Here is a 19,400-nt window from a genome sequence, read left to right on the forward strand (position 1 = left end):
GTGGGGCGGGGGGGTGCCGAGGGGGCCCCTGGTGCACATGGATCCTGGAGGGGGGTGCGGGAGGAAGAGCAGCAGGAAATTCAGTTTCTGAAGGGAGGGGGGCCTCAGGTACATATACAGCTGGGAGAGGGATGCTGAAAGCATCTTCTGGTGGAGTTGGCTTAATCTGAAAATCTTTCTCCTGCTTCTTAACAACAGTGGTCTTGAGAGGTGGCAATTTATGTTCACGTGTGTGGGATCCCTTAATAAATGGTGCTTCTTCCAGGTATGTAAGACCTTCCTTTTTCGTTTTTATATCAACAAATTCCTCCTTTTCAGTTATTTTTTTATGATGAACATTCCATGATTCAAAAGCACTGTTCTCACTGTGAAGAAAATTACCTTTTTTTGCTGGCTCATTAACTTTCACACTTCTGTTTTTTAAAGCCTTTTTAGAAGAACGGGAAAAATTTGACTTGGCTACTTTTGACATCTCAATCAGCACAGGATAATAACCATCAGAGCCACAATAACTCAGGTCTAGTCTATTAGGTCTTTTCTGTGGCTCATCTTTGCCACTGAGACAGTGGCTACCTTGACTAACCTGAGAAAATTCAGACAGTTCCTTGTGGATGCTTAAAATGTCTGTGTCATCACAGCAAGCCATATCATTTCCATGATATAATTTACATTTTTGAAAGCTATTCCTAATGGGTTGCTTAATGGCTATGAGGGAACCTCCTGACCCTTGGTCTGCAGTTTTATCAAATGTCTTAATCAACGAGGACACTTTTGAAACATGTTTATTGTTCCTTGGACCAGGGACTGGCAAATTCAGCCTTTTCCTTTCTGTGGCAAAGGTGTTATTTTTAGCAGTCCTTTTTTCCTCCGGAGCACACTTTGGTAACTGCTGGAATGTGGAAGCCCATACTGTATGTTCATTGTTTCTTCCTGTTAGCTTGTTGCAGACATTGCTTTTCTTGATGGCATGGTTTAACGTCCCTGGGTGAAATTTAGCAGAGAATTGGAGGGAGAAGTCAGGTGAAATGGCAAGATCTGGTTCATTGTAAGAGTCTTCGAGTTCTGCTACACACAAACTTTTGAAAGCCCGGTCTGTGAGGCTGCTCACCTCTCTGTCTGTGTCATCCAGGAGACTCCCAATACTTGAGGAGTCACTATGTCCTTCTGTATGTTTCTTATTTCCCTGCATTGTTCATGGGAGTCATGAATGAATTATCCAAAGGATTAATTTCAGGTGTCAAATAGGCAGATGATTGTGTGGGGTGGTTCCAGCTGTTTGTAATTCACAAGCACAAAGCAATTCCTCCAGACAGTGCTGCTGCATATCGATTCATCTTATGGAATAGCTGAAGGAAACTTTCTTCACTGCAAAGCCAAAAATTATAAATTATCATTTTTCTATATTAACACTATCAGATAGAGAGCATTTTCCAGATATATCAGTCACTGACTAATTTGCTCCTACACGTATTCTAAAGAAGATGCTAGCAACACAATAAACAACATGAAAAATTTTTGTTATTTTGGTCATTTCAAGTAGTTAATGGTAGATAGTTTAATTTCTGGGAAGCGCCATTAAAAAAAAGTGGTTTCACCTCAGATTTTCTACTTAGGCTTTTAAACAAGGATATAAGAGCCAAATTTCAAGTATTCCCATATCTCCAACCATAAACAATTCCAAGTGCTGTGCATGTATTTAGCTAAGAAGGTTAGCCATTTTTTTTTTTGGCCAGGATGAATTGGTAATAAAAAGGGAGAAAACTTAGTTAAAAAAAGAATGTCATCGGGTACATCATTGCACACTATGTCCAAAATGAAAGAAAAGTTCATAACACTTACTTGGCAAGACATCATAATTATAATTTAAAATATTTTGTGAAAAAATAAAGTTATTATAGAAGATTCTATTCTCACTCATCTGTTAGCTTACGACTGCAGAAAAAGAAGTCTACAGAGACGAACCTGCTTTTATCAGACTGGAGCTTAGCTGTGACAATTACCCTGGGCAGAACTCTTGTTTGAGAAAGCAGAATGGCACCATAGGTAAAGAGGATTTACTGTGCATTAGCATGTTCCAGGCAAATATTGCCGGGGTAAAATCCTTTAGCCGCCCATATCCAGATATGGTTGGATTGGTACACTGAAACTGAAGAGGCTGCTAAGACCAGCTTAGCCAGCAGAAGGCAGGAGTGCCTAGGGGACTCTAGCAGACCCGCTAAAGGACCACAGGGAACATTTGGTTTCAGTTCCAGAACTGCTGAGAGCAAAAGGTGACCCGTTCAACACAACTATAAAATATCACAACCTTCCATTAATCCCTGATTTCGATGCACAGTCAGGGTCCGCAGCATTGTGTTTTTTGTCTGTCTCCACATCAGTCTGAAGACATGATAGGGGAATCTTTGGGTGCAACAACTAAAATCAAAATAGACCCTTCAGCTATACTTGAAATCCAAACACTAAAACTCTTTAAAGTTTACTCTGTAAACTCTTTAGACACTTATTCTCACATTCAAGGGCTTGAGCAGGGTATTGACTAAACTACAGAGAGATTCAGTTTAACAGCATATTCAAGAGCTAGCTAAAACCCGCCCCTTAAGGAGTCTGATCTCTATCTCCATTTCCTAGTACAATTGCATCATGAACTTGTGATGACCTGAAACACTACAGTTCACATCTACACCAGCTTCTAGCCTCTATACAAGTGGAAGACGCCTCCATCTCAAGCTTGGATCCACTGTAGAACTGAGGAATGAAATCCCAATCCAGATTTCAGCCCTTCCAGCTGTCCAAATCCATGATTCCACTTTAGCCCATCTCACTGAGACTCCTGCAAAGTGCACATTTTTCCCTACGATGACTCAGTGCTGGCCAAAGCATGAAAAGTCAGAGGAACTGGGCTGAATTACTCAGACTCAGTTGTTTCTTCAAATGAAAACACTCCTCACTTTCCTTTTCTAATTAAAAAAAACTCAGCCAACCTATTTTTAGACTCAAAGTATCATAGTGAATCTTGATTCTGTCCTTCCAGCTATACAATTCCAATGGCTTATGCAGAACTACAATAGATTTACACCAGAAATAAAATGAGCTTAATAAAGCTTCTCCATTTTATTCTGTACAAAGATTTTTCAAAAGTGAGTTTCACTCCCCCCACCACACATACATTTTTGTGTATAATGTAGCAACAAAAAAAAAAGAGAAGGCAAATGAAAGGCCACCCTGCTCTTGGTTTTGATTCTTAGCTGCTGCATGAGTGGGAAGTACAGGTACATACCTGCCATGTAATTTTGCATCTCATCTTTAGAACTCCCTCTCATGCTTGTGTTTGGCTTCATTTCTGACCATCTTTAGTGAGGAGGCAGAAATAGTCCAGTGATGTAGATTCGACAGAAGTAGTGTCCCAGGATGTTTCCAACCTTAGGCATCTTCTGATCTTAAGTGAACTCTGCAATTTGAAAACAAAAACATTTGTTTGCATGATCTGAAGATTGTCTCATGCTGTATTCATTCATTTATTTGTTCATTCACATTTTACAACCATTTTAGCAATGATTTACAGGATTTCTTACAAAAAGAGACAGGCATCCCTCCAGAGTGATAATAAACAGATACCTTGAGGGTTTGGTAGCTTGTGGAGTGCAGTCAGGTTCCTAGAAAACAACTATCACAACCTCCAGCACTCTCTGGTAGCCCCAGCAGGGACTACCAGCTGCGTGAGCAATGGTCTCCCGGCAGTCTGCCCATTGCAAAGGCTGGGTGACGTCTCTAGGCTAAAAAGAGGGGTTGTGCCAGATGACTCCTTCTCTGCTGCTGTCTACATCCCTGCTGTGCCACCTTTTCAGAGGGACTGTAGAGGAAAATGTGTGCCTCTACTCCACCTGTATATGACTTCCTATTGCCAACAAGTATAGACAGATGTCAGTCTGGTGGACTGGGAAGTAATGCAGCTGAAGTTTGAAAGTCCATCCTTTTCACTGTCCCTGTTGTAAAGGAGAGGAAAGGTGGGCAGCTGGGATGGTGGAGGCAGTAAGCAAAACATCTTTTTGCTTCCTTGCACAAACCAGAGTCAGGAGATGTTAAAGAAAAGTTCCGCTATGGTGAACTTGCATCGCTGCTGTGCTTTTGTTGTGAAGACCCTCGAGGTTCAGGCTAGTTTGCTTAATCTTTGCAAGAATATATCCATTTCCTACAAGAAGAACTGCCTGGCCCTGAGGTAATGCAAACAGCACATAGATGTAAATACAGTAGATTTGCCTGAAGCAAGGGTCTCCTCTAAGAAAACTTTTGTGTTAGCCCATGGTATTCAAAACACACTGGAAAAAGTGGCAACAAGGGCTCACCCACTAGGATGGTCTCCTACACTTTGCCTGAGGAAGGTCAGTTGTCAGTGTTAGTTTAGGGACAAGCCTGGAGCAATCAGAGCTTTTTGTGGTCTGTTTAAGATGTCTGAGTAAAAAAAAGTAAAAGCAAAGAAAAAAAAAACCCAATACTATGTCTGGTTGCAGCCAGATGTAAAAGGGCATCCTCATTGCAGAGATGTGTACTCAGTTATCTCTTTGCTCAGAGGTTAAATTACAATTTTACTGCTTCTGTGGTCCTCTCAACTGTGCAAAGCCAACCCAGTTGTGGGAGACTGTGATTATGTTCTGGCTCACTCATCAGCGGGGCTGTTGACTAAATTCCAGCGGCACAGTGTTTGTCACTATTTATTGGTGGTGGTGCCTGAACTAGGAGGAAGCTTGGCTTTCAGATCTCATGGACAGAGGTCTGAAAAAACATCTTGTCCCTTGTAAACTGAGAACATTAGCTGAAAAGCGAGTAGGGTAACAATAAACATGGAGATCATGATGTAATCTCAGCAATTATTTTCCTAGATGGAGTCACTGTTACAAAAACAACTTAGCGCCACTGATTAAAAAAAGAATAGTGACTGTCACTGTCTCTGAAACCCTTGTGAAGATCCTTGTCTTGCCTGGCCATAATATTAGTACTTGGGCAGTGTAATGTTTCAAGCTGGAAAAGCTGTATCTACACCAAGTGTTCAAAGTGCAGATCTCTACTGGGACTGGATGGAAACAGCCACACTGGACTCCTCTATCTATCCCTTGTATACTTATGACGGCAACTTCTGAACTTTGGGCAAAGAAGTTGTTCATAGCTGGTTTAATAACCTGGTAAAGTCTCATTTCTTTACCTTTTTGGACAAACATGGCAGCCAGCAAGCAAGGTGCAGTGTTTGAGCTTAGGTCAGGATTCAGCTAGTTCAAACATTTAAGGAGGTTTGAATTTCGTCTATTTTCAAGACAGAGGAAAGCAACGCTGGGCGTTTGGAACTGCCTGGGAAATGGTGAGAAACACGTGAGGTGTTTGCAGTAGGCATCACCTGATATGAGCTACCGAAAAAGCTTGCATGAATGTACAGATTTCAAGGAGCTTAATTAGAAACCAACCTCCCCTCTTTTAAATAGGAGACTTTTTTCAGTGGCTCTCTTAAATGCCTAGCAAGTTGTGATGAGGAGGTTAAATTACAGAGTCTATTCCTGGCCTGGCACAAACTGAATGTCAACTTTTTTCACTGGACAGGAGCTGGGCAAACCAGCAAAATTGGCTGGAGCATGTGACATCACTGCTGCTGCAATATATAAAGGGCTGGTTGGTTCCCCCTTGGGCTGATATTTGGCTGAAATGTTGTGCCATGAGACATCACAGTGGCATTTTGGCAGCACCCTTGGGAGTTGCATAGCACTCTGAAGTCAGCAGCACTGCATTCCCCTTGAGGATGGGAAGAGAAGGGAGAGGGAGGGAAGGTTTTTTTTTTTTTTGAACTTTGTGAGCTGGTTTCTTCATGTGGTGCTCTCTATATGGCATCCTTCCACAGCTCCAGCCCAAAACTGAGAGCCCTGTGGTGACTGCTGGTCAAGGTTTACTCAGTGGTGTGCTCTACTTGCACACACATTGCTGCTTTGGGCTTCCAGGGGCTTACTGTGACAATGAATAGTTAGTGCTTCTTACCGTGGGAAATAGGAGAATCTAATGAACTGATGACTTTTTTGCACAGGTGCTTGTTTGTTCACGGCACACATGGGAGCTCATGATCAGATGAGAGGGCTGGATGGAAACAGGCCTGTTCAGCTATGTGTCATCAGGCTGAGACAGCGCTCCCAGCCGATGGCCGCTCCTCACTAGCCTGAGCGAGGCTGGCTCAGTGAGCTCTCTTGGACATCCCCAGAAAAACCTGCATAGCAGCAGTGATCAGCACACTGAGTGTGCTGCTGTCTGTCAACGATCACAGTACTGCTGTCTTCATTGTGTGTTTAGGAAAACAGACAAAAATGTGTCAGGGAGTTAAAGGTCACCCTGTGAGTCCCTGTCAGAGACAAGGAACCAGAATGATGTCCAGAAATGAAAAACCCCTGTAGTCTGGTGTAGAATACCCGAACATCCCTTGTGCTGGGCTGCTTGGACTGCCAAGGGTGTGTGGGCTGGTCATATTCGGCTGCATCAGAACCAAATGCTCTCTCTGATCTGCCCTGCTGCCTGGGCTGCTCCAGGCACACTGCCTCTCTGAGCAGCCCTCGGGGCACATGGACGCGGGGGGGAGGATCACAACACCCTCACCAAGGAGGGGAGCTGCCTGGCAAGAGAGACAGTGGTGCTCCAGCCACATTTCCCTGAACTGTCAAGAAAGGCAACTTCTGGATTAAGATGGTCATAAGATGAAAGCTGCTGGCACTAGCCTCCATTTCCCTTATCCAACAAGACCACTTTCATCTATGCTTTGTGGTCATAAAGGGCAGCCAAAGTGAATTCTCTTGCTTAGGGAAAGGGGAGCCACTTTGCTCAAATACAAATACCTGCTCCAGCTGATGGAGGGTGGAGAATTGGATCTGTCCAGCTTAGGGTGAAGATTCCAAACACTGACAGAAATGACTAGGACAGAACAAAGTGAACTCAGCTATTCCAGCATCAGATCTTTGATCATTGACTGGAAAGCAAGGTGAAGGAACCATGTGTCTGAACCAAACCAGTGCAGATGGGGTCCATTCCCCTTGAAGATTTGCCCCAGCAATTGTGTCTCGAACAGCTTGTCCTGGGCCAGAGAAGAGGAGAGATTGTTCTTGACTTCGGGCCAACTTCTGTTCTCAGTTACACTGGTATAAATCTAGAGTAATTTTACTGACGTCAGTAGAATAACTGAGAACAGAACTGGTGACTCTAAATACATCTACTTCCTAAGCCAACGCTGGTGCACTATCCAGAAGGCTACATAAGTAACTGTAACCACAGTAAAGTGAAATCCAACATCTCTGAAGAGTCAAACCTCACCCCCATGTGGTATTCAGATCAGTGAAGGAAAGGAATTTGGAACTGATACCATATTGCTATGCCACTAAATCGCGTCCTCTGGACAATTCTGATTTTCTAATCTGTATCACTCGCCACTGACAATAGCAGTGCATTTGGGATAAAGTAGTTTTGCTCTTTTCTGAAATACTCATTAGAATACCTAGACCTAAGAGTGGTGTGGTAGACATTGTGCAGTCCCAGACTGGACCAGAAGAGCTGGCTTTCAATCAGAACTGCCATCCTGTGGACAATATGATCTTTTGGAAATGTGGTTTTGTGCGTATGCATGTGATGGGAGGATGTTCTCATTTTGAAATTCACACGGAATAAAGATTCTGAAGAGAAATTAAATTATAAATTTCTAAATTGCATTCAGAATTTAAAAAAAACCCTTTTCATTTCAGATTATTTCACTATTTTTACACTTTAGACCATGAGAAGTACCATGCAATATGTACCATATTAGTTTAAAAAGTATATTATTACTGTCTGTAAGTCAGAGAGGGTGTATGCTATTTAACATTAACTGAAACTTTTCATTTTATTTTCCATGTCAAACAATAGTCATATGGTATTGCAACAGAGTGTGATCTTGTTTTGAAATTTCCCTAAGTAAATATTCCAAATGATCAAAAAAAAAAATTCCAATTATCTTTCTAGGGGAAATGTTATTAAAATGAATATGATTGTGATTTTATTTGTTTAATCAAACCACTTTCTTCTGAAGAAAAGACAGCTGAAGTCGTTTTCTCCCAGTGAGCTCTACTGAAACCAGTGCATCTGTTGCCATGGGAGCTGGAACCAGGGACTCAACAGACTCACAGGTCAAGGAAGGTCAGTGCAACCTGGTGGAAGCATGAATGCAAGGAAGGAGTGTACCAAGCTAATGACTGTGTGTTACGTATCCTGCTCTGTGTCCTTTCCCCAAAGGACGTGAACCTCTTCCAGGCTCCAGCTGAAATGCTTACCTCTTCAGCTTAGACCACAAAGCTTCAAGCACTGGGAGATGAAGACCTCATGTGAAGAAAAATGGGAGGAACAGAGACTGCTTGCAGCAGCTATGGAGAATCATGGCAAATCTTTCTACCTTTCCCTTTCTGGTTCAATGGCAAAGACTCAACAGTTATTTCCAGCTGGTCTCCGGACTGCCTTTCCCAATGTCCTCCAAATGCCCCATCCTGCCAAGAGGTCTGTCAAGTGTGGAAGAAGGAGATGTCTCTCAGAAAGGGTTGTATCTGGACTGAGGCTTTATCGCAACCCTTGTTCACGCCTTCCATTTCCTGAGCCCTCTCCACTGCCTTTGAAGAGTCAGTAACATGCAGACGTGATGGAGGAAGTCGAAGGCATCAAGTGCATGACTAACACAGGCAAAGAGCAGGTGCAGCACTTGACAAACAGCACAAGTCTATGAGAATCACAAGGCAAAGGGATGGTGCTCCTCCCATGACCTGAAGTCAGCACAGACAAGTGACATTTAAGCAACTGAACCCAAACAGTGCACTTCTTGGCATTAAATGTCTGACTGGAAAAGGCCACTGTCTGTAACTAGGTCAGTCATTATACACTGAGATATTTATACAGCTCCCCAGTAATATGGTACATGAACACCTCGTGGCTATTTATCCTTACAAATTCTCCCACTGCAAGCAAGATTTCTGTCTCATTTACAGACCAGCAGCTAAGGCCCAGCTTCAACTGACTGATTTGCCCAAGATCAAACAGGGCACCTGTGGCAGGGCAGGGAACCAAATCTGTGTTTTCTGAATCACACAAGAAGAGCTTAACCTTTGCCAGTTAAGGCAAAAATGTGCCTTCTCATTGCCCTTCATAGGGTGTGGTACTTTACCATGAACCTCTGCAAAAAAACCCCAAACCTTCAACTGAGTATGGTGCTGTAGCTTGGCATTATATTGTATAATGAAATCCATCCAGATTTGCAGATGACTGACTTACTGCAAAGATCTCAGCTCCACCTCAGATGCTTGATACCTACATCCCTCTGACATGAGGAAGACTCAAGCCTTCCTCACTAGTTCAAGGTAACAACTGACATTGTACTTCTACAGCCCCCTCACTGAACACTGATAGGATTTTGGCTGATGAAACAGGTATTCATCTCCTTTCAATTAGTCTCAAGCAAGGCTTAGAGGATGAAAGCTTCCGAGTTTTCACTTCCTGAGTGCAAGAAAGGAGATTTTCCCACAGCAGAGGGAAAGTTGTAGAGTACCACAGCATCGCAGTAGCTAGAGACAGGAGATGACAAAGGGAGAAGGGAGGAAAAATACATGGACAAGAAAAAAAAATGTAATGGTTTGGATGCCTTGTAAAGGAGCATGCATGGGAAAATTGTAATGATACCAGCAAGTATGATAGACTGAAGAGGGAAGCAGGTATATTCTCCTCTGTGACCTACACAAAGAAATCTGCAGCTAGCAACCAGCCATGCCTCACTTCTCTTTCCAGGCTAGGGCATCTGAAACCATCTCCCACTTACACTGCCCTCCTCAGTAGTTCCAGCACACCGATACCATCTGCATTGTCAAGTTTACACTTAGACCATTTAAGGAGAGTCTGACCCACATCCACTCACACAGGATACAGTCCCAGGAAATAACAGGCTTGCAGAAAACAAGTAGTATTCTTTTACTGGTAGTCTCACCTGCTCCTTTCCTTTATATCTTCTGGATATTTCCAGGGTTTGGACAAGGATTTTGCTGAATCTGTTTTCTATAAAGAAAAGAATTCAAGCTATTTATACGTGCTATGTTCAAAATTGTTTCAAGTTCTAAGTGGTTTTCTCATCCACTGAATTTCACAGGATTTAGGGACATGCAGTATCCTGAAATACCTGCCTTATGTTACCGAAGACAAATAGGCATATGTACCAGAGGGGAGAAGAGAAGGTGAAGGCTTCAGTTTTCAAGGTTTTCTGGCTCAGGCTGCAGGAATAGAGCTATTTCTTACTTACACCTTGCTATATCTTTCAAGTGCAGTCAAAAGAGCTCAGTTCTTGTGTGGCAGGGAGGGAAACAAACACTTATATACATGCCAGAGCATATGACTCAAGCACACAACCATCCATTCACATAGCATCTTTCCTCTAATGACAAACTGCTTCTCAAACATTTGTGATTATAACTTGAAGGACAAAAGCTGTGGCTTGCCTTGCTCCTGCCTGTTCTCTGGGAGATGGCCATGGGACAGCTATCCATCTATGGGAGGACTTCGAGGGGCAGGGGAGAGCGCACCCACCCTTGCCCTCCGGTATTGTCTCTGGAGGCCATGCTATATTCCTCCTTTTGAGGAGCAAAAGCCAGACAGTGTTCTTGCCCTGAGCAAGATGGAAGCTCCTTCCAGTTCCCTCTTCAGTGTGCAATAGGAGTTGTTTTTTTTTTTTTCCCCTGGGAAATGCAAACTCACTCTTCCTATTCAGAGACTGATTCATTGTTATGATTTAATGGTGTGTCCCCAAGGCAATTCCTCATTCTTTTACAGTTAATGCACATGCTAAGGTGTTTCTTGTGATTATTCTGTAAAGGATCTATGTAAAAGACAGAAAGGAAAATAACAAGAGTTTTAAGCAGAATTCACACTTATTCCCTAAGAGACAGGCCAATGACTGGCTGAATCAGTCCCTCAGCAACCTCAGTGATGCTGTTATCACAGTGCTTTTCCAGACCACCCAGACACTCTGAAGGACCTTGCAGGCAGGCAATAGCATCACGCACAACCCAGTGCCGTCATCTGCCACTTCTTCCCCAGTCCTTCTCCTCAATTCTTCCCCATACCCCAAGTGGTGATTCTAGCTACTTGTCTATGGCTTCATTCAATTCACAAGCCTGGTCAAAGAATAATTTCTCAGTTTTGGGGAAACAGACTAAGTTCTAATGTCACTACTTCAAAGCAGCTCAGTCGAAACAAAGAGTCTCAGTGAACAACATCATGATCAGGAATATTGTCCCACTGCCCCAGCACAAACCCTGGATGCCGCTTGCAGGGTCCAGTTCCCTCTGGACATGCTGTTGCTTCTGCACCAACATCCCAGACTGTCCTGGGCACTTACTCCAGTTTCTGCATAATGGAGCCCTGTGCTTTGAAACATGCAAAGGATGGGGACAGGGACATACCTGAAATAGATCTCAACAGAACAGAAGCCAACAGAAATGTGCAGAATTGTACAAGGGTCTATAATTAAGTTGACAGGCAAGTCAAGCTGACCTTAAGGTATGACAGCTTATGTCTGATCCAGGTAAAGGTGACAGACAGAGGCACATCTGAGACTGAGGATCTGCAGTAGCTGTAAACCACCAGATACTGCTGTTTGCTGACTCTGCATGTTAAGGAGTAGCGGAATCTTAACAACATGCATCTCTTCTTTTAGAGACTTTTCAAAAAATTGCAGGGATTTTCACCTCTATCTTTTCCAAGTGGAAAGTATAAGTTAGGTGGCCTTCATATACCTGACTGTCATAGCCTTATCATAGTGCTCAAAACGGCCTCAGACATAGTGCATAAGTAATGGTGAAATCATTCCTGAAACTACTGGGGTGTAGCTATGTAAGAGACTGAAAATAAAGATGCATCACTATTTGACCTGCTTGGCTCATAAGAAGATTGGTCTGACTGTTACCAGATGATTTAGATTAATCATTACTAGCTAATGCCTTCTTGTATATCATTATTTGCAAGCACAGGAGATGGATGATAAAGAAACCTAGGACTATAATTAAATACCTGCTTTCTATGCCTGTCCAAAGAAGATCCTTTGGTAGGGGAACCCAAGGGAGAGGGAAACCTTACTTCGAGGGAAGGGTTGTCCTCTTATGGCTTCTATGGTGCCTCAGTTTCTCTGGGACTGCTAAGAGACAGGGGTCTTGGTGGCAGTCTCTCTGACCACACACACTTGAAAGCCACAAAAACCTGGCAAGCAGCAACATAGTCACAAAACATTAAGCTTAACACATATATGCAAATCTCTCTCTCTCTCTCTCTCTCCACACACATCTTTAGATACGTATGCATTAGCAATCTCTGACCCACCCAGAAACATATGCAGGCTTGATTGAAGAGGGACATCCTTTTCTCAAGGGTAAAGTTCCCCTATCAGTGCACGCATGCATCCCCCACTATGGTCCCTTTCCCCACACACCTGTCAGCTGCCTCACAGACCACTGGTCCCAAAATGTGACACTACCTCAAGCAACGCATGTTAGCTCTAAAAGCAATGGACTCACCCACTCGCTTATAGTAGACAAAGCTCTGTGTGACCTGATACTCCGGCTGCAGGCAAGCCAGCACGGTGAAGCCTGCAGCTAAAAACCACTTGCAGAATTTGCATCTGCCAGCAATTTTCTGTGTGTGTAAACTCAACTAGACTAAGGAAAGGAAAGACTGATATAGATGAGTGGTATTTTCTCCCAACCTTGCTCATGGGCTTTGTTGGCTTTTTTCCTGATTTTGGAGGGATTTACATTTTCATAGGCCTATTGCGCAGCTTTAGTAATGCAAGCACAGACAAGACAAATATTTCAGAGAAGCAGGTAGGAATAAGAGGCTACAGAGTGAAATTTCTGTGTGCTTTTCATTTGTGGTGCAGGGATGCAATTACACCTGCAAACCTCTGCCCAGCTGTGGCCTTCAGGTTCACTGGTGAGTGGCTGTTACAACTGTTTTGGTAACTAAGTTGTGAATATGTGTGTAAATAACTCGTTAGTGACAAACGTGGAAGGATGGAGAAACTTAGCTGGTTTGGGGCTCCAATATACTGGGAATCTTTTATTTGTTAGTATTTTCCACAAGCCCTATCCTTCAAACATTTAACTGAGGGCATTTGTTCCATGGTCAGCTCCTTGAAGAACTGAAGGGAGAGCGCCATGGAATTTGATCCTATTCAGAAAGCTTATTTCTCTTTCTGATCTCTTCTCACTTCTTGTTCTCCACAGTCTCCCTCCCAGCAATGGCAGAGGACTAGTGAGGAACCCTCTAGCTGATACTGTACAAACTCAGTGTGTGAACTGGTCACTTTGGCCTGCTGCTGGAAAACTTCTCCCTATTTAGATTTAATCGGATTGCTTGTTCACAGGCCATTTAAAAAAGCATGAACAGTTTGGCTTCTCAAGCTCAATTTTAATTATTTCTGTTCTTATTTTGCTGCTGAGTTCTGCACTTAGGCTAGTAACATGCTGTTCCTTGGGATGGCAGATTAAGAAGTTCTGCAACAACTGGACACAGAAAAGCTTATGCTATTTAAGAAATTTTCCAGTGATTAAAATTGGATACAAGTCACAGTCAGTCATTTATAGTGGCCTCTTAGCACTGCCTAGGTATTTGAACTATTTTACTTTCCAGGCTCTGTAGCATAGTAATTACTCTCTATAAAATATTTAAATTATTCTCTTCCTATTTGTTCCAAAAAAAGAAATAAAAATGCCTTCAAACCCCTATACAAATCACTAAAGTTTTTAAGAGTATCTTCTCTGTAAGCAATAATCATATGGAAAATAAAATCAATGTATATTTGCTTAAAGTTGCTTACAGCACAATGTGCAGGACAATTAAACAGAGCTTCATAGCAATTTAGTGGTCTTTTAGAAAGATCATACCCCTTTACCAAAGAATTATGTCACAAACACTAATCACTGCATGTAAATCTGTATGTATGTCTCTTTCTACACACAGGCTTTCAGAGACAATCCTGTATTTTTCAGAGCAGAAAAAAGCTGGACTAAATGAAAGGACTTTCCACCTCTAATCACTGAAAAAAAAAAACCCCACACTGTTTGATTTCTCATACCTGATCAATTACACAACTGATCCTTGAATGCACACACATTCACACACTCAAGACATCACCATTCTTCACCATTTCCATGCTTTAAAAACACCCATACGCTCCCCCCTTACCTTCTCTGCTTCAGCTTCCTGATCAGGGACAGTGCAGGGCTGTGCTTTCTTCCCTTAAGTCAAAGCCCCAGCACATTTTACAGCAGCCTGCTTACTATTAGCACTTCCCATTACTTATGTGTTTCAGATTCTCCTTCTCAACACGGTCATTTTAATAGAAACAACCACTGAAAAATAAATAAAACAATAAAAGTGGAGAAGCTAACCCTTGAGCCCTTGCAGACCTGCCCAGCCAGGTGAAGTGAAGTGAGCAAGGAATCCAAAGTTAGTAAAATGTATTTAAATAGTTATCAGGCAAGGGGAAACCAAACGGAGATCATGGTGGGGAAGAGGCAAACATACGTATTGGAATAACCATGCGGTGTCAAGTAACAGACAGATGAAACAAACAGTCATCAGCTATTTTTACATTCAGATTCGCCATTGGTAATGCTTCAGAGATAACTAATACAGAAGGTAATGCTGTGCCATTGGCTTACTACTGCCGGTGATTTAAACCTTAAAGCACTGCATTCTTGTATCTACAGGTGGGAGTCAAAATGTTTATTAAGGTCACCATTAAAAATACTGTGTAAGAAGTATGAATGAGTAACATATTACTGCCCTACAGGTGCTTTTTCATAAATAGCTCATTTCATCACCAAGGATGGACAAATGTATCCAGTGTTTTGGAGTAAGGACCCCATTCCACTGTCCTTCCAAAGCAAACAAGACGTCCTCCTGGGAGGCACATGCCGGCATTGGGTCTCATTTGGCGAACTGCAATAGGATGTTGAATAATAGGGGAAATATGCCATCAAGTCAACAAGCTAAGTTTTTGTACTGCAGATATAAACAATGGATTACACCCTGTGCCATACTGAGTGCACAGAGCTCCTTACTGAAGTCAGGGGCTCTCTCAGGGTTCAGCATCATGCTGGATTTGAGCCATAGCCTGCAGAAAAATGAAGAATCTCCTGTGATTACAGCCCAACTCCTGCTTCCATGGCACAGCAGGGCTCCATGTGAGCCCAGTGCTCATTTGCATTTTAAAAACAGCTGCTAATTACATTGCTACAGCATGAGCAAGACAACAACTATGCGGTATCTGCTGCCTGACAATCTCCAAGCACTAGGAGGCCTGTGATGAACTAATCCTCCCTGCGATCCAAGAGCAACCTAAGCTTACTGGTCCTTGGAGGGATAATGACCTGCCTTTTCCAAAGCAACCTTCAGTTTTGAATTCCCTGCCTGGGAGAGGTGTACCATTCACCTTAGATCCCAGCAGGAAGATTTTGCAAAGCCCTCTCTCCTAAACTCACAGTCTGGGCTTTTGATCCTCAAGTGCTTCTCCAAACTCATCTCAAACTGAATGCCGGTGTTGCCAAATATCAGGGCACTTGTGCTAGGTTCTGGCCCCAAACTACATACTTCCAACAGTTACCCATGCCCTGCACTCATGCAAGCACTTATGCACAAAGATCTGGTGCATCATGAGTCATGGCACCTATGAACTGCGACATCAGAGAGAACTGGTGCACACTGGGAAAAAAAAAAGTTTGGGATGAAAACAGACAGTGGAAAAGTGGTTTTCAGGCACTCACTGCCACTAATGCAGGCAACACTGTCTGTATATGTGTGTCTGTCTCTCTGACACATTTCTAAAGAGGGGTGGAATGTATTTCTGGAATACTTGTGCTAAAAATAAACCCATCCCTGCTGTCTATGAAGAGAGGCAGGTATAGCCCTGCTTTCTGTAAGCCTGTGAACTTGTGAACTGCTTAGAAGTTGAATCATAACTAGAAAGACCCCTATGGAAATTTTAACTGATAGTGCAGGCAGGGTGGCCGATTGCTTGGAAAATCCAAACCAGACCTCTCACACAGGAGCAGCTGGGGTTAACACTATTCATCAAGATGAATGTGCTTTACAGACTCCAGCTTTGAGAGGACTCAAATCTTGGGATAGGCATTATGCTTATTCAAATATGATGATAATAAATACATATATTTGCAAATTCAGTGCTCAGATGAGACTCTGGGATCAGATGGCCTGTCATTAAAATAAAACCACTTCTGGGGAAAATTACTGAATAACACACAGCAAACACAACCCAGTGGCACTTAGATGTTGTTATCCTGCTCCCAGGAAATTTAAAAAGCAAAAAAAAAGCTTCCTTTCAGTGAGCATAGAGCAATAACAGATCACACTGAACTTTTGTAGACAGCCATTTGGACTGAAATTCTAAATTTATATGAAAAGAGTATGCAGTTTGCACAAATATGTCAATGGAAAATGAATATCTGTATGTATCATGAACTCCATCTTTGACACACACACTCAAAACTTTGTATGCTTGGCAATGCTGAGAATACAGACTTGAGAGCGTTATACAAAAGCTGTAGTTTTCAGTCTTTTCTGACTTGTATCCCATCCCTTAACACTTTCTCCAGGGAAATAAATGGAGTTCTGCCCTACTGAGAGAGACAGGTTTTTTCCTTTGTTACCTTAGCTGCAAATCCCAGAGAAGCAGTATGCAGAGCCCGAGGGGTCAATGGGCCGATCACATGCGAAAAGTCCCTGGTACATGGAAACCAAAAAGTGGAACTGATTATAAACAGAAATGAAAACATGCCACCCTAGACTAGGAAAATGCAAGCATCAAACTGTTTTGGTTGCAGAAAGTAAATGGTTTATAACCCTCATGGCATTAACAAACAGGAGGCCTATGTATTAACCCACGAGAGCAATATGACTATATTGCATTTTCAGTTGTTTGTTTACAGCACTTTTTGTCCAGCAGAGCAATGCAGGTTCAGTTCTTACCTGGCAGCCACAGACTGAAAGATTTGTTCACTCTTATCACAGTCAGTGCAATAACTTGATCTCTGGACACCTGACGGATGAGTGCAGAGCATCGGATGGACAGAGCAGCCCCAGGGTCATGTCAGCTGAACAAAAGCAGTGAACCAAGGACCAGAACATGTCCCACAGCAGAACACCACCTTCATCTGCTCTGCATGTTGATCCCCACACTTGCAGGTACATATTGCTGTGTCCCACATGAAGTCTTGCAAGGCCTGCATTTCTCTGGGGGTGTTTCTAGCGCCTGCATGTCTACTGGATGTGTCCAGGAGTGCAGCAGCAATACAATGCTAAGCAAGGAGTCGTGGTGCAAACCAGAAGCTGCTCCACCTGCCTCCTTGGGACAGCCCAAGCCTCCCCAGCTTGTTTTCCAACAAGGGGGCTCCACCTACATGGGACCTGCCTGGACGGGGAAGTGGCTGCAGTTCTATCCCATTCCCACAGCATGTCAGCAATCTGGAGCCAAATCCCTTCCTTCCATGCTCAAGCTGATCTGAATATACACCTCTTCTGATGATGCAAATGCTCCCAGTTTCTGGGGAAGGGATGGTCCACTTGTTCCTCCTCTTGCAATCTTTGCATTTCACACCTTGCTGAAGGAGAGAGAATGACTGAAAATGAGTTGAGGTCTCCAGTTTTGCATTCTCCTCTAGGAGGCATTGGACTTGCCTGAGCATCTGCACATTTTCTACTAAATGTGAAAGCATCCCTGCTTCCTCCTGCAGCTGGATTTTGTGCAAAAGCTCTGATCAGACCCACCTCCCTTCCCTGTCTCCAGGAGATAGCAGAGACCTGAGGGTCCTAAGGGTGGAAGATGTCTCAGTATTGCTATAGGTATTTTCTCACCCAAAGGGGAACAAGATCAAGGCTGCGTTTTTTGCTCAGCATCTCCTGTTAGCCAACATGGGCCATGCTGCACCTGGTATCAGAGGAAATGACAAGTAAATATCTGTCATATTCTTCTCTGCCTGTATCCTCTTCTAGGTCCAGCTCCTTACGTATCCAGGTTTGAACCAACTTCTGTCCTAACAAACCCAGTTGAGCAGGTGTAGGAGAAGACAGAAGGGTCCCCACCACCTGAGAACCAGTAGCAGTCCTGCAGCCTCTTCCCTTGGGGCCATTTCTCCACCTTGCTGGAAGGGCTGCTTATCCACCCCTAGTGTAGAATTTGTGCAATGAGATAGGTGCAGGACTCATCCACAGCCTCTCTCCGAGGCTACTCCTTAGGGCTCAAACCTTGCCAGTAGCTGGAGTTTATCAATCCCAACTCCAGGGACCCCTAGAGCTCTGACAAGGAGAAAAATTCTAATTTTTGAAGCCTTTGGAACTTTCTCTATTTGCCCTTATGACAGCTTTGAATGAAGCCTGGCAAAGTAAAAATCCTCAGCAAAACGAAGGTCTGGAAGAAATTTCAGCATGGTTCAAGTAAAAAGAAATATTTACTTGATTTCACCTTTCAGAATTTTATAATATGGTGTTTAATATAACACAATATCAAAACTATTTTCATCCTGCCCTCAGAAAGTAGTAAAAGATATTATTTTCCAACAAACAAAATGCTATGATTCTTCTCTGAAATCAGATTTCTCATGAAATTGGATACATTTCAGCTTTGATCTGTGAATACGACTTTACATTCAATTCCGAAAGAATCTCTACAGCCTAATCTGCTCTCCCTGCTGCTGCCCCATCAATACCACCCAGACTCAACTGACTCAGAGATGACTCGTCTGGATTCCAGCCCTGAACACTCATCCTATAACTCCGGGCGGTGCCTGGCCATGGCACCAGACTGGGGCTCAGCAGCCCTCTTATAGCTTTCAGGGACAGAATGTAGGCTAGAAGGACTCTAAAGACACAGCCTCAGTGACAGCTTTGGCAAGGACTTCAGTCACAACCACATCCTACTTATTTCCCCCAAGTCAAACTGACTCTGCAGCCAGGAGTAAAGTCTTACGTTTGCCAGTAAGACAGCCACCTCACATACATTGATCATATCTGCAGAACCCCAAAAAGATGCTTTTGTATAACTGTTTCACTATTAAACACTCTGCCAAGAGCGGAAGACAGATGTGTGCAGAAAAGAAACTTACTACAGGAAATGTTAAACACCAGAAGATGGCTAAATTATTCTGCAAGTAAGGCTTTAATCCTACAAAGCACTGTTCCACCTGGGCCAATTTTTCAAAGGGATTCCGCTATCTAAAATAACCAAAAAACATGTTAGGTACCTATCTGCCCTCTGGGCACTGATTTACCTTTGAAATCTTTCCCTTCCCATCGGTAATTGTCACTGAACTCAG

General features: G+C 43.1%; 1 protein-coding gene across 1 annotated transcript in view; it reads right to left on the reverse strand.

Moving 5' to 3' along the window:
- LOC104168913 (chromosome unknown open reading frame, human C10orf71) overlaps positions 1–1,189 on the reverse strand; it is a 4,673-nt gene extending 3,484 nt beyond the window's left edge. The window contains exon 1 of the mRNA XM_009709677.1: positions 1–1,189. This exon is cut by the window's left edge and continues 1 nt beyond it. Coding sequence (XP_009707979.1) covers positions 1–1,189 — 1,189 coding nt within the window.
- Positions 1,190–19,400: the final 18,211 nt, after the last annotated feature.

This window comes from Cariama cristata, unplaced genomic scaffold (assembly GCF_000690535.1).
Source record: "Cariama cristata isolate BGI_N322 unplaced genomic scaffold, ASM69053v1 scaffold40321, whole genome shotgun sequence".
NCBI lineage: Eukaryota > Metazoa > Chordata > Aves > Cariamiformes > Cariamidae > Cariama > Cariama cristata.